Raw genomic sequence first — 16,401 nt, 5'->3', positions numbered from 1 at the left:
TTATATGGGCAATAGTACTGCATATTAATTAAAGTTTTTCACATATTTTCCAGGCACTTGTAGAAATGTACACATTGAGTACTAACCCCTAAGGCTTCAGAAACTGTCTGTCCAACTTTGTGCTTCTACAAAATGCTCACTGGCAGTTTAAAAGACCTATTTTGAATCTTAAATATGACAGTGCCTAGCCAAAACCTTGACTTACACTTGTCCCTTGTAAATGTGTCTCTTAACACTGAGTTAAGAAGCCTCCAACAAAGCTTTAAAAGGAGCCATTCAAAAGTCAGAAAGGAAAAGCAAACTAAGCTGTCACTTCTTGGTACTTCCACTCCCATATTTGACTCACACACCACAGCTGGCAAATTGGGCGTAGTTAAGCAACTTCTCCCATTAACTGCACGATCACACAAAATGCATGGTTTGAGGTTGGATTGAAATGCTGTTGCTAAAACTGTAGCTATAAGCTAAATGTGTGGTAGGCTGTAAAATAACTCCTGCAGTGCCCTCCTGCAGACATTTGGACATGCACAAATTATTTTGGCCAGTTTATTTGAAATAATAACAACAACAACAAAAAAAACCAACCCAAAACCAAAATACAAAGTAAATTTAACTGAAATATGCTATTGTTAACCAGGACAAACATACCAACAATAAAATCTAAATCTTGAAATAAATCACATTTTCTGGTGACATCACTGGAAAAGGTTTTAGGTGAGATGCATTTTTAAACTTACTGAAGAGAGAGGATTTATGCAACAGCCATTTTTCAGCTTCACGGAACATATTTATGGGCTTGCAGACTCTGTGTTTTCACAGGCTGGAAATGTCAACTTAGAGTACAATTTTGAAACTAAATTAAAATCCCCACTGCTGTTCTGCCACAAGCCACTCTGTGCATTTTTGGTCACTGGAAATTCATGTTTTTCTTTGATAAACTGGACATATTCCAGGGTGAATTCATTAGCTACGCACTAGTGCGTAGCTTAGCTCTGCAGGTCAGGCATGACAATCTGTGTAGTAACTCCTGCAGCAGTTTCTTCCCCAGTGATCCTGAAGTGTCTCTCCATTTTCTAGAGTTAGTCAGCAAAGAGAAGCATGCATACACTTTATTCCAGCTCTATCTGAATAGGCATCAGACTTCTCTGGCTTCAGTGCCAATCTGGTGCATAAATTAATGTAATAACCCCCTCCCAGGAGCATGCATAGCTGTTAGGGTGCACAGCAGGCAGGATATATACATTGCTAAGTCAGTGGAGCTGAGAAAGACTGGTATGCAGTGCTTTTTAAGGTTTTACAGCTCATGCACACTGATGTTTTGGTCAGACTTGTGTTGTTAATGTCAATTTTCCACTGATTCTGTCTCAAGAAAACCTCATTTTGGCTTGGTCTAAATAAATGTGTGGAGAACCACAACTGGGATGACGTGGTACACCAGGACTTGAGTATATCTCTCTTCTGTCAGCACATATCTGGGGCTAACCTACTTCACTTGCTCTATCACCTGATGAGCCCTCTCCAGCAGAGATCACGAGGAGATCTATGGGTTGAAACAACAACAGCCAAAATAATACAACCCCCCCCCATAAAGTATGCAAAATGATACTCACAGATGTACAGTGATCACAAAATCCCAGGAAAATAGTCCTCAAGAGCAGGAGATGGAGGAGGGACGGGATCAGGAGCAGCCTAAGCAGGAAGACTCCTATCCCCAGTAATCTCCCTCTTTCCTTTTCTCTTTAATGCTCATGGTCTGGGACACACCTGTAGCTAATTCAAGGCAGCTGCCCTGGATGATTTAAAATTGCTAACAAGCTGTGGCTGTGCTCGGATTCTCTCCCAGCAAACCCAGGACAGCAGCTTGGTAATTTTCACTAAAACTCCTCATATTCTGTACAAGATTCTGTTTGAGCCTTCTTTTTTTCCAGTCACCCTTTCAGTTTATGAATAACATATAGGTATTTATGGGAAAAGAGGTCTGCCCTCTGCTTTGGAGGGCAACTTGTCTCTGTTATAGCCTTTCCACTGATATCTGTCTTATGTCAGTAAACCCCAGGAAAATCTGCTGAAAGTGTAATCAAGATTCTTCACCTTGTTAAAGGTGTTTGGGCTTTTATTTATTTTTAACTTATTTTGCATAGCTCAAAGTGTAATTTTTTTTTTTTTTGAGGGGGTACATATTCAAAAGGGCAGAAAAGATAATAAAATGAGAACTCCAGATGACACTTGGTCTATACCAACACACCATGATGCTGTTGCATTCCATTTCCAGTTTAGAAAAATAACCTTCCAATTTAAATTATAATTTAAAAAAACCCAACAAACATTAAATCTAGAAATAATATATATTAAATCCTCCTCCCCACAAAGTATATCTTCTACAGGCAGCAAATCTTGTCAGGAATTATTTTGATTAAAAACCAAAACAAACAAGGAGAAGGAAAAGCTTACTGCAATCTTCTTTTTGCAGTTGGCTGAGTTGTAAGATAAATATTTTTTTGTATGGGTGGGAGGAGATTATAGGCTGCAATATCTCTATTTGCAGAATTTTCTCTTGGCTTGACTCAGTCAAGTGCAGACCCAACAGAGAGAATTAAGTAGTGTACCTCTCACAGGAGTTTGTTTTGTCTCGTTCAAGTAAAAATGAAAGATTGCCAATGCAGGCAAATTGGAGGGTCTGAGACGGAACCAAAAAGGTCAAATGAGAGAGCTTCAGGTGTTCATCCTTAATGCTAACAACCAATCAATATATACCCAATGTTATCTCTGGCTACTCACCGAGTCAGAGGGAGCACAGCACAAATTAGAGTGGATGATACAAAAAACAAATGTTGATACTGTTCTGCATCACACTCAGAAGGCACTAAGCTCCTTTGCTCAGACATTAGTGACCAAGCATTTTTTAAACTGAGGCTTTAATAGTGTAGATTTTATCACTGGAAGTGATTCCTGTGCCCTGAGGAAACAGTTTGGAGGGCTGCAGCCACATTACAGGGAGTACTTGTTTCTGTTTCCATTTGCAAGCCACTTCTAATATTATGCACCTCATCACCTGAGATATCACTCAGCATTTCAGCTTTATTCTGCCTCTTTTATGAGTGATTGAGGAGGTTGCCTTTCATGACAATTGTCTATCTACAAAGGTGTGATCAAAACAGAATGAAAAATTGAATGAACTGTTTCTAGTGTCCCACCACTAAGAAATATCAGATGGGAAGATGGTTGGTTGAGTAATTACTTATTTGTAGGTACAAAAATAGGAGTAAATACCCATGGTAAATAGAAAGTAACAGGAAAGTCACTGCAACTAGAACAAGAAAACAGTAACAACAAAACCAACCTCAAACCTAAAGCAATTAATCACATGAAAAGACCAAAATGATACTAACGAGGCTGTTAAATAAAGAATTATGGAAAGGAAAATATTTTCTGTTAGTATTGTACAGTCTTTCAAACTTTTCTCTGCACCAAGTCCTAATTGTCATTCTCTTTTCCTTTGGGGCAAAGAAAATCCTAGAAGCTGAGGTATAACAAAAAACCGTCCACCAACTCATTTATGTATTTTTTAATCAAAAGTGATTAAGCCTATGGTTAAATGAACCCAGAGGCTATAACTGTCTGAATTATTCCTAAAGCTAGGGAATAATACACCATATCTGGGACTAACACACTAGTATAATCAGGTTGTTGCTGTTAGAATAATTGTCGACACATGCAAATCAGAAGAAGTTTGTTCATTGTAGCAATTGTGCCTCAAAAGCTAATCAACCTGAGATGAGTTGGAGGTTCTTTTATAAACTACCTGGAGAAGGTTCTGGCAGTAAAACTCTATCAAGTTTCTGTACATGCCAGTTCTTTGCAACTGTGCTTCCAGCAAAAGCAGCTTCCCCCGCTGTAAATCCATTTGCTGCTTTCTCTTTCAAGCAGGGGTCCCAATAGCTCTCAGAAAAATAGGAATTTTTTAATAAAAGCCCAGCAGATTCACTGCTAAAATGTCACTATTGAACAAAGCCACGAAATAGCACATTTCTACAGACTCAGTGGAAGTGATTTTTTTCTAAGGGATGGGCAGAAAAGAGGTGAGAAGTGGCTCACTACTGTGAAGCATTAGTCTATCCGGATCAATACAACTCCCCTTGGACTGTGGATCCTACTGCCAGGAACTGTCTGGTCCCAGCAAGGGATTACTTCTGCCAACTGCCATAAAGCCTCAGTTGTTCCCTGGCTAATACTACAGCCAGAAAGAAAACACCCTTGCTTGGAAGAAGTCCCAGAAAAGGCAGAGCAGGGGAGCTGTGAGGCTTGGCTCCAGTGCAGGTTTGCAACCTGAGCATAAGTAACACAAATACATTCATAAGATCCAGTCCCAGCCTCTATTAACATCTATTAACTTGGGGACTCATCTCATAAGGAAGGGAATTAATATTTCTGCAAATTAATTTTTAAAAGGAAAGTGTAACAAATTGGTGAATATGCTCAATAATCATTTTAGCACAGTGTATGTCCTGTGCCAATCTAAGGCCTTCACAATAGTGATGCTTTCCAAAGCAGCCGTGAGTGCGGCAGCCATCCCCTGTGTATTACTTCCACACTCTCTTACGTCTTTTCTCGCTTTTCTTTCATCAAAACTTCCCAGGAACTGCATTCAATATATTTTAGCCTGGAAAAGAGGAGGCTCAGGGATGACCTTATTGCTGTCTACAGCTACCTGAAGGATGCTTGTGGCCAGGAGGAGGTTCCTGTGTTCTCTCAGGTGGTCAGCACCAGACACAGCCTCAAGCTACGCCAGGGGAGATTTAGGCTGGAGGTGAGGAGAAAGTTCTTCACTGAGAGAGTCATTGGACACTGGAATGGGCTGCCCGGGGAGGTGGTGGAGTCGCCATCCCTGGGGCTGTTCAAGGCAGGATTGGATGTGGCACTTGGTGCCATGGTCTAGCCTTGAGCTCTGTGGTAAAGGGTTGGACTTGATGATCTGTGAGGTCTCTTCCAACCTTGGTGATACTGTGATACTGTGTGATATAAATCTAAAAGACATTGAGATCAGGTTATCCCAGAGATGGGGAACAATTCCTTATCACTCTGAAAATATTTCAAAATGAAGTCCAGAACTACCACAGGCTCTTCTCCTCTTTGCCAGATGAGGAAGCAATACCAAGGGGGGCATTTTATGAATTGGTTCTCACAGATTTAGTAAAATGGCTTCCTTTGATACTAGACATGCACAACTTTTCCCATTAATTACAGGTGTTCTTTGGGAAGTGAAGTGACAGAAATGGAAAGAAGAGTGTCTAAACCTGAACATGTGTGGGATCTCTGGGATTACATCTTCTGCCTATCCCCAAGGTGTTCAGAATCGTTAATAGCATGACTTTCCTCTATCTTACCCCTTATTGCATGTGATAATTTTTACCTCTTCAGTGCTGGAGAAAATGCTAAGACTGCTGAAACTATGAATTTAATTTGAATTGAAATTGAAACGCTCCCTTGATTTATGTGGGGAAACTGCACTGAAATTTGAAAGAGAAAAACTACTGACAGCAGAAGATGAAGTTATGATCCTCAAGGCGAAAATGATGCTTTTGTCAGTGTTTTCCTTTTTTAAAGACAGTAATTTTTATTTGGGAAAGGTGTGGCCAGGTGTGGCAGATGAACTGCATCAGAAGCCAGGAAGTATACATTGGCAAAACCAGTGCAATTCCAAATAAAAGAATCTCCTGAGTTGTTAAAATAGTTGAAAGAGATTCTAAACATCACTGGACAGATGGATACTGAAAACTTGGAATCTCAGTGAAATCTGTTTTACCACGGAAATATGAACCATGGCCACAAAAAGGTAAAAATATTAACAAAGTAGACTTTTTAAAGAAAATAAATTCCAGACATACAAAGCTCTACCTTGAAACCACCTGACAGCATCACTTACAGCTCTAAAAGAGGTGCCACGAAGGAAATATCTGCTCAGTCTGTCAAGTCAAACCAAAAAAGATAAAGGTTTCAAGTACTGCCAAGCAAGAGGAAGAGTGCCTGTCATGGACGAAGTGAGAAATACTCATCTCTTAAAAAGGGATGTGAAGTATTAGCCATGGTAATTGCAGTAAAGGACAGACCTAGTGACTATGAAAAGGTATCACATTGACTATGTGGCAGTTTTCTTATTCATAAGTAACCCTGTGAAACAAAAATGTCATTATAAAGGCCAAATATTTCAGCCAGTTACTTGAGACGTTGTACTGATTCCATGAGACTTTCCTTCAGGAAAACAAATGCAACAAGGCTCCTTTGGCTGTATCAGGTATTTCAGCCAAAACAATTTCCATAGAAGCATGATTAGTGTGATGAACCAGCATAAATATCTTCACTACCTTTTTCTTAGCTTAGCAACAAAAGACAAAAAAAAAAGGAGAGCAGCCTAAGTACAAAATTTAGCACACAATAAATTGACTGTGCAATAAGTAGCAATTCAGAAAGAAAATCTGTGAAGAAGCTGATACTGCCAAAAAAGCAATCGAACCAGTTTCCTGTGCTGACAGAGCTAGGGCGTTCCTGAGTTGGCTGATCTTGCACAGGACATATTTGTAAGATTCAGCTATTTCTAAGGCGAGGGCCATAACACAGGAGATGATAGGAGAGCAATAATGTTCTGCTGACTTACAAAACCCTCTGATTTCTTGGCAGGTTGCAGTTAGGGGCTTGGCAGGAAAAACAGGCCCATTCCCACTCGTTCCTTCTTTCCCCATCACAACACTGTCCTCCCAGCTCTTTTTAAATTGCATGTGTGTGTGATAATGCAAAATACACTGCTGGTGTAGGGTTCTTTCTCTGCAAACTTAATTTGGTGAGACATTGGTTGCTAATCCTATACGAGTATGTTTTCCGGTATTTGACAGACACAATCCTGAGTGGCAGAGATCCATGTTGGAATTCAGACTTCATGAAAGTTAAAGGAAAAAACCAATCCTGGGAGTTAAGCTGGACCAAATCCAGGCAAAAAACCTGGCTTGGATCTTGTTTTTTCCTCCTGTTAGAGCACTGAGCCATTATCTGTGGTCTGTGCTGAATGTGAAGCTGTTCCCCAGAAGTGTATTTCCCACTACCACTTCACAATAATAACTAAATTAAGAACTGACATCTCTTAGGGAGGATTTGTTGAGCAGGGAGAGCTGTGCACACTCACAGCAGTCTGTAGCATCACCTCTCAGCCCCACCTGCCATCACTGAACTAGCAGGTTGCCACCAGCCCTGTCTCAGGGCTTGCATACACACAGACCTGGGTATACAAATCACACCTTTCCCAGTGTACCTCTGCAATGGGTGCTTGTGGGTAGAGCTTTATCAGCAAGACTGGATGGTTTCACTAACCCATCTCTTCTACTCACTATGACATTGATGCCAGCTTTAAATCAACAAAATACCTCTGCCCACCACTGGAACCAGAAAGCTTGACAGAAACAGCAGCAGTGCGCTGGAAAATCACGTTTCTGCTGGTACATGACTGACACTGGAAGGAAGAGATAAAGACTGAAAGTCTCTCAAGCCATTCACATGGTCTTCCTAAATGCTGCCTTTGGGGTGGAGATATGTGAAGTTACAAACTCAGCCAAAATATTTTACAATGAAACAGACTCAGATCAGAATGATTTTGGTCACAGTTGGGTGCCAATCGGTGAGTTGGTTAATTCTTTGTTCTTTATCTAATCTACTAAGCATCTCTTACAAAGGCTGAATGTAAAGGTCAGTGGAAGAGCAGGAAATAAGATGTGAATTTTTAAAGGGGAGAGTGAGATTTTTATTAACTTGAAATTTTTTTTTAGTAGCCCACATTTTCCTATATGTCCTCTAAATTCATGTTTCTTCATGAAAACATATTTTATGCACACAGTGCAACATGCAGATAGATTTGCCCAAAGAGCACTACTCACACAGATGAGTGAGTCCCTCTGTGCAGACATTACTTTTAGAGAATTATAGACACTCTGTAAAAACTTGTGTTAAATTGAGGTCCTTATGTATCCTTACCATTGCTCAGAATCAGATACTGTTTTCAGTTGCATATTACAATACACGAACTTGATAATGTTAATTTCATGTTAATGACTACGTGAAAATATAGGCAAGGCTGTCTAATGTTTGATTAATGGTCTAAATTTATCTGGAGGAACTGGAAATTCTCATAGCATGTAATAAATCAGTGAAAAGCCAACAAATTAATAACTTTGTTTCCATAGAAATAGGACTCAACTCATTCCATAAAACGTGTCACTTTGGTATTATTATCACAGCAATTAAGATGTTTTTCCTTTTAGTTCTTTAGTTGAGCTTTGTTTAAAAATAACTGCCTTCATGGTAAGAAAATAGACCCTCTAAGTTCTTTTGTATAGTTATGGAGTCTAGGGGAATTAATACCTACCATGTAAAAATACTTTTCGACCTTGTAGGACTCAATAACAAAGAAGGAAAGGGTAAGTGAGAAAGTCAGTGTAGCGAGTGAGTATAATGTATGTAATATTGAAAAAAATGAAGCAAAAGGCACATTTATTCCAGGGTAATAATAACACGAATTAAGTTTTTTGTTTAGTTGGGATTTTTTGTTTTGTTGTGTGTGCTTTGGTTTTTTTCCCCACCTGGTTTTGAATACACCCTGCACTTCATGCGTTCAGTTCTTACAGGAGAAACTTAATTCTCTTTTATTCTTTTTGTAATAGCAGGCAATCTCCTAGCTCAGGTTTATCTGACTGAGTACACTGAACTATATGAAAAACATGCAGCTGCTTTCTGTCCCAGGAGTTAGAGCAGTGTGTGGTTATCATGTCACATTTTGCCCTCTATTTTAGGCCAGTTTCCTTTGTTTGCCTAACTCACCTTTAATGACCATGACAAGTGAAAAGTGGTTTACCTTTTTTAATCTTTCTGAACCAGATTTTCAGACATTCAAGCTGTCCAAATGCACTTTAAAACCCATGGACTTCCCTCTCACCTCCCTGGCCCTTGCCACTTTTCAAGGTTGTGTACGACGGTGTCTTACTTGGTTTATTTGTAATGTCATCAGGTCTAGGTTGTTACATTTGCTACAGGTTGCTGTGTTGAGTTCCTCCTAGCCCCTTTCTGCCCCTGCTTTCAAGGGATGTTAGAAAATTTAAATACTACTTTTCACTTGCTGAACAAAAACATTGTAATATCCCTTCTCTAGCTGATGTTACTGCAAAACAAATTTGATCCTGTGCGTGTAAATATTAACAGAGACTACTAAGGGAAATTAAATTCTATCAGAGATTCTGAAAAGGATGTCAGAAGGTAGAGCAGGATTGGGAAAATGACCCTTCTTTAAGTATTGTAACATATATGACCCATGAAAAAACCCAGAAAATTAGAAAATTAAAGGATATTCTTTACAGGCAAAATTATCCTCTTTTTGCTAAAAGGTGAGTTTATGCTGAAAACTTCTCAGTAATATTCCTTTGGGGGTTGAAAGCATTTTTTTTTGGTTAGGATTAGTAACTTATGTGCATCTGAGTGTTCACTCTGATATACTACCTACAACAAATCTACTCTATGCAGCACAATTTTTATTTCACATTCATCATCATAATAACCGAGCCCCTTTCAGATGTACATTAAGCAGCATGACAAATGTGTGTCATTTAAGAAATCTGCTGGCCAGTGATGGAATATGTGAAGAACTTAGAGGAAAAAGCTCCTCTTAAGTACTAATTTAAGACATAAAAAGAGCTTTCATTACATGTTATGGGATTAAGTATCCAAAAGACAGGAAAAGGAAGCATTAAATTTGCTTTTTTAACCTTAATTTGCTGTACTGAACAGTTACTGGACTGACTGCAGTGTGATACCAATGCAGTAAATACTTTTCCAATAGTTTTCTACTATTTGGTTATAGTTTTATTTTCTATTTGGTATCTATTGAATTCAGTGCAGTCAATGTATAGTGCTGTGTAAATTACTTCTCTCCCAGATTTCTTATTAACTGTTATGTCTTAGTTACTCTATGCCATTAATCTCTACATTGGATGTTCAGCAGTTATTCTCACACACTTTTCTCTTCACAGTAGGGATCCAAATATTTTGCCAGCCACCTTCAATGCATGTCCATAGCATCACTGAATGAATGTTAATATTTCATTTTGATAGGAAAAAAAACGAAAGCCTCAAGACCTTTAGGGTTGGACTCGATGATCTGTGAGGTCTCTTCCAACCCTGATGATACTATGATGATAAAATCAAAAGTATCTGATGTTTTTTTTTCCTAAAATGACAGAAGCTGAAATGAAAAAAACCCTCACTTGGCTGCACAAAGGACGACTCATTCGTCAGGATAGAGTTATGCAGTGATTATAGCTATTATGGGCTTTTTCTTCTTTTTTTTTACCTTGCATTGGAAAACCTAAACTCTGTAAGAGTTTCTGTGAGTCAAATTAACAACATAACTGGCATAGAGATAACACAAAACTGAGACACTGTTGTTTTCTTTCTCTTCTAAAATGTGTTTTAAACACTAGTTGATAACTTAGAACTTCCAGGGCCAGAAGCTAATTTCAAGTGCTCCATTTTGAAGCTGCAAACCCTGTGTCCTCCTAGGATAAAAATGTCTTGGCTTAGCCCTGAAACATTACCAGATAAACTCTCTGGCTGCATTTAGTTTCTATGTATAAAACACTACCAATGACCCAGGGCTGGATCTCTGGAGAGGCTGGGCCTTAGGCAGGTAGAATTCTATTGGAAATTTCTCATTTGAAGGGAAAGAGAAGAAACGTTACTCTGACAGGCCTATTAAAATAGGTAAATGTAAAAGTTCTTCAGGGTTTGGACTGTTCAGTGGAACCTGAGTGAGATGGGCTAGTGTCTCCAAGGCAATGCTATGCTAAGTACTACCCAGTGGAGCTGCCCCAAGTGATCACATGGATAGTAATTATCTGCCTATACACAGAGCAGGCGTGCACGTCTCTGTAGGCATATTTACCTAGAGTGTAATGGTTATAAAATTAGGAAGAAGTCAGTCCCTAGCAATTCACATTTGAACCAAAAATGAATCTGCAGTCTTTCGGCCGCTTAACAAAGTGCATAATTTCACTCTTACTCAGAAACTATTTTACAGAAATTGGCATCCTTATTACTAAGTTAATAGAAAAATTCCAGTTGAACTCTACAAGACTTTTTTCCTATTACAGTAACATTGCAGAGTTCCATTTAGTAAAAATGAGTGCTTAAACCTTCTGACAATTTCTTTGCTGAACTTAAATTCCACTCTGAGTATAATGTCTGTGAGTCTGGAAGAAGATGGGGTTCTTTGTGACTTGAAATGCACAGAGCAGGGATGTCCTGCAGTGGAGCAGTGGCTGTAAACATTCAACAGTTCTAATTATTTCAGAAAATTTCTGCTCTGAAAGGAATTTTGCCACTGAACTGAGTGTGCCCATGGTTATTCTGTCCTTCTTCTCGAGACAGCAAATTATAGCACCTCTTATCTTCAGTGAGGGCAAAGAGCTGTGCCAGAGTTACAGAGTTTCCCTGTTCGAGTCAGGATGTGAATGCCAGATAACATCTGCTCTGAGGTCACCTGCTTTAAAGACAGAAATGCTGAACTCCACAAGAAGGACCAGAATGGCTTAATTATATAATTCCACATGATGGCAGGATTCTGGCCTAGAAGCACTACCAGCCTTCACAGAAAACCTTTTTTGAGTGTTTGGTTTTGCAGCTTTTGCCTTCATCTAACACTGGTCACTGAAGTAACAATCTTACATATTTTTAGTCCTAGAAATTTCTATTAAAGCACCACAGAAAGAAGGAGCTATGTACAGATGTGCACACATGATCTAACTTGTCTGAGTGGGACTCAATAATTCAGCCTCTAAAACACTAACTGAAATTCATCCCAACCCCTGCCCTGTCAACTTGCCTTCTCATAGAGCATCCTTAAACTTGATAGCTAACTTATTATAATCAAGATATTCTTTGCTTCTTCCACAGGCAAAAATCCAGCCTTTTCTGAAACTAGAAGAGAACGGTAATGACAAAGTGTGTTATTGTCAAGATCTGACTTCCAGTGAAAGCATAACTTGTGACTGATATGTCCTATTGTTATATTTCTCAAGAAGATCTGCAATATTGTTTAGTCAGTGACATGAAAAATGTGCCCTATAATTTCACAGTTCACAGCCATTCATTCTGAGTGCTGACATGGTTGAAATCATAATGTGGCATAATATTGTTATGCAGGATAAAGACAGAGGGTCTAATTAAACTCCCCTTAGATGTTACATTCATCCTTATTAATCAAGAATTTGGGATTCTTAAGGTAATATGAAGGAAAGTCAAAATTGGTTTCTATAGTTTATTTGATTACATGGAGACACAGATTCTCCATTCTATCATCTACAGTTTCAATATCAACCCATTAAGTATGTTTTATGCCAACAGTCTAGAGAAGATGGAAAATTTTAGGAATATGATCTTTTGACAAGTGTTGTCAGGAGTGATAAACTGTGTCTTTATGTAGCTGAGCTCCCTGCAAAACTATGAATCACTGGGACTCCTGCTTTAGGTAGTCTTTAATAATTTAGTTCAGACACTTCTGCTATTTCAGGGACTAATCAAAGAGAGAGGAGTTAACCTTTTTTTTTTTCTCCCTAGGAAAGAAAACCTGCTTCATTCAATCTGGGTGAAAATCTGCTCTCTGCTCTGAGAAGAGGGTAAGTTAAAAATAGATGCTATAGCAACCTGTTTATGTATACATAATTTCCCCCAAACTTCGGCAGCTACTAGGAGGAACCAAGCAGTAAGCTAAGGTATCGCCACAGATAAGACAAAGAAAGAATGGGAATTGCCCCATCTCTCTTCAAAGCAAAAGCTTAGCACCAACTGGTGAGATGGAATTGTCATTAAGCACTAAAAATCAAGATGTACAAAAGCAGACAAGGAGACAGGAGCCTCAACACAGAGATATCTGCCTAAACACAGAACAGAGAATATCAATAAGAGGACAGAAAGAAACCACGAAGGAGACTTAGAGGTGTTCACCCCAAGGGGAAACACAAGTAACAAGTGAGAAATCAAGAACTCCCAGGGACCCTCCAAGGTGCTAAAAGAGAGGTGGTGACAGGTTGGCTGTAAATTCAGCAAGCCAGGAAATGCCTCTGTGTAATAAAAGGATTGAATAACAGACTTTGGGAAGCAAACTGTCAACATCTGTTCACTACTCTGAGGAAAAGAAGGTCCTGTAATAGCATAGTTCCAATATTGAAGCCGACAGAGTTGAAAGTGGCTTTCCTAAATGGTCAAAGTTAGATGCTGTCCACAGCTTTTATGGGACCTGGCTTCTAGATTTGGCAGATGGTTTAATTCTCCCAGCAGTGGGATTTTACTCCAGTCATTTATTTTCTTCAGTCTCATCTCAGTAGTTGCCACTAGAGACCTTTCTTTTTTTACCAGCTGTTTCCTCCACATTAATTCAAACTCAGTGATACATCCACACAGTGCTGGCCAGCTACAAATCACCTTCTGAACAGAAAAAATGGGGCTAAATTTTATGCTTAAGCCATTACTGTCCTTACACCAGTGTAGTCATGGGTATGAGAGGAGAATGGTGATCAATGGCACAATGTCCACCTGGAGACCAGTGCCAAGTGGCATCCCTCAGGGGTGGATGCTGGCACCAGTGCTCTTTAACATCTTTGTCAGTATTACAGACAGAGGAATCGAGTGCACCCTCAGCAAGTTTGCAGATGACACCAAGCTGTGTGGCATGGTTGACTTGCTAGAGGGCAGAGATGCTATCCAGAGGGACCTGGACAGGCTGCAGAGGTGGGTCCAGGCCACCCTCATGAAATTCAACAAGGCCAAGTTTAAGGTCCTGCACCTGAGTTTGCGCAATCCCAAGCACAGAACCTGGCTGGGTGGTGAATGGCTGGAAAGCAGCACTGAGGAAAAGGACCTGAAGGTCTGGGTTGATGAAAAGCTCAACATGAGTTGGCAGTGTGCACATGCAGCCCAGACAGCAGCCATGTCCTGGGCTCCACCAAGAGAAGTGTGGCCAGCAGGGTAAGGGAGAGAGGGGTGTTTACTTTGTTCAGTAAATGAAAAGTGGAAATCGATTTGGTCAAACAATGACCAAAATGGATTCCCAACAGAAAATACACTTTTTTCATCATTTCCCCCCTTCAGATATTAATATTTTGATAGTAACAGATGCATCTCTCAGTGGCTACCTACATAGACAGTATTAAGACATTGAAAAATGCTTCCAGTAAGCAGACTGTTGTGTAGATTACTGTAGAGCTAACAGTTGAGTACCTGCAGTTACCAGTGATATGAGGCAACTGACCAAGTCCTTTCCTTCAGAAATGATTCTGTCTTTCCAGCATCCCTTGCTGGCTACCTCAGTAGATTCAGCTCTCTAGAGGTAGTATTTCTGTGGTTCAAAATTTTGTAAGAAAGAGGGATATTTTTTTCCTTAAGCAGTTTGCCCCTCTACCTATCTTTCTTTCTAACTTTAAAGGGAGAAAGGACAAGAAAAACAATGTGTACTGTCCAATATAGAGCAACTTCAGATCTAGTGGTGCACTACAAATTCCCAGTGGCTGGATTCAGGCAAGCCATAAATAAAACTGCAGAGCCAACTTGAGATGCTCTTGAGTGTAACTTGGAGTGAAAAACTCCAGCACTGCATGCTGAGAGCATGCCTCAGCCATTCATTTATAACAATAGCACTATTTCTGCCTGCACAAGGAAAACAAATCTCCTGTTGTTAGGAGTCAAAGACAAGCCCTTCAGTCTCTAGGAGACATATTTAACGACTAAATGTGTTACTTCATAAGCATTCACTCTTTATGACTTTCTATCCTTCTCTCATTATATAGTACTTCTGTAAGTGACTGTAGCATACCGCAGAAAGATGTTTTATTGACCTCCACAGTAAAAAAGCTTAGCATGCAACAAAAAAAAGTATGTAAAATTGATCTCCTAAGTGTTTGTTAGGAATGCAATTTGAAGCCTCATCTTTGTTCAGAGAGGGTTGAGCACCTCTGAAAAAAAAGTGGTAACAGAAAACAAAATGGCTTTCTGAATTTTTGCAATTCATGGCTTACATAATTCACTACTTGTAAGGCAGAAAGGAAAAGCTGCAGAAGTAAAGTTGCATACTTACACACCCCCCCTAAGTGAATTCTCTTTTGTTTTCTCAAGTACATAAGATTTGGAAGAAACAAACTGAAACATAAATTTCACCTCAGTATAGTTTCATCAAGTTCTTTACCATGAGAGTAGGAGAATACTGAAAGAAGTTGACCAGGGAGGTGATTGGGCCCCATCTCTGGAGGTCTTCAAGGTGAGGTTCAACAGGGGTCTGGGCAACTTTATCTTCTAGTTAAGGATGTCCCTGCTTACTGTAGAGGGTGTTGGACAAGATGACTTTTGGAGGTCCCTTCCAGCGCAGTCCATGCTATGATTCCATGATCATTATTTTACAGAATTTTTGGCAGTCATGTTTTTGACAGAGTATGCAGATCATGGTTGCCACTAGTAAGTGATTAGAACATTTCCACCAAATTCAACCAACTCCATAGGCAGTTGATGTAAAGTAAATCAAAATAAGAGGCAGCAGTAAAAGTTCCCATTCTCAGAGTTAATGGCCAGTTCACTATTCAGTGGCTCTTGGTGAAATGACAAATGAACAAAACCCATCACTTAATTCAGTGCCTGTTAGGTTCAGACTATCCTTCCCATGGTCTGATCTTTAAGGATAAAGTCTCACTAATACATACATTGAGCTTGCAGTATAGAAAGATACATTTTATGTAAAGAGAAATAGAGTGCACCCACCTTTCAGACAGAGCAGTAACTGTTGTTTGGAAATGTTGACCACAATCAGTATGACTTTGCTCCCATTTCCAGACTAGCAGAGCTATCAAACACACAGCCAATACACTGGCAGTGTGGTGGCCATTGAACATCTTGGCTGTGGATTAACAGGCAGATGGGAAACTGAATCTGTCACAGGCTATTCTAGTCTGAAATGTTTAATCTCAAACAAATGGAGATTTACTGGTTTCATATTTGTATAATTCTACTATACTAATGATATGGTGATATAGCTGCACCAGAATAAAATAAAAGGATGTCAACTTTGTGGCAAAAAACCTGGCTTTTAAATTTCTGCAGCTGAGGCTCCCCTACAGAAGCCACTTAGACTGTGCAGGGTCATCTGGATTCAGGTGCAGATTAAAAATAAAAAATTACACACAGACATACCCATCTCTCTTATTTACATATAGTGCTTCAGATATTTTTGGCAGTCTTTCTCATTCCCATGAAACTCACTGCAGTTTGGGGTCCATTTCTAAGCTCAACTACTTCAAATGCTGCATTTTAATTCTATGTAATGAATTAGAT

General features: G+C 39.4%; 1 protein-coding gene across 7 annotated transcripts in view; it reads right to left on the bottom strand.

Moving 5' to 3' along the window:
- Positions 1 to 16,401, bottom strand: part of CDH13 (cadherin 13) — a 497,598-nt gene that overhangs the window by 42,140 nt on the left and 439,057 nt on the right. Inside the window, exon 11 of one of the 7 annotated variants that reach the window (XM_064160012.1) lies at positions 522 to 1,073. The exons of the other annotated variants lie outside the window; for them this stretch is intronic. Coding sequence (XP_064016082.1) covers positions 968 to 1,073 — 106 coding nt within the window. The 3' untranslated portion in view covers positions 522 to 967. Of the gene's footprint in view, positions 1 to 521; positions 1,074 to 16,401 lie in introns of those variants that run through there. 7 annotated transcript variants of the gene reach the window in all.

This window comes from Pogoniulus pusillus, chromosome 20, assembly GCF_015220805.1.
Source record: "Pogoniulus pusillus isolate bPogPus1 chromosome 20, bPogPus1.pri, whole genome shotgun sequence".
Lineage (NCBI taxonomy): Eukaryota > Metazoa > Chordata > Aves > Piciformes > Lybiidae > Pogoniulus > Pogoniulus pusillus.
The sequence above is the reverse complement of the archived record's forward strand: the minus strand, read 5'-3'. Positions and strand labels throughout refer to the sequence as shown.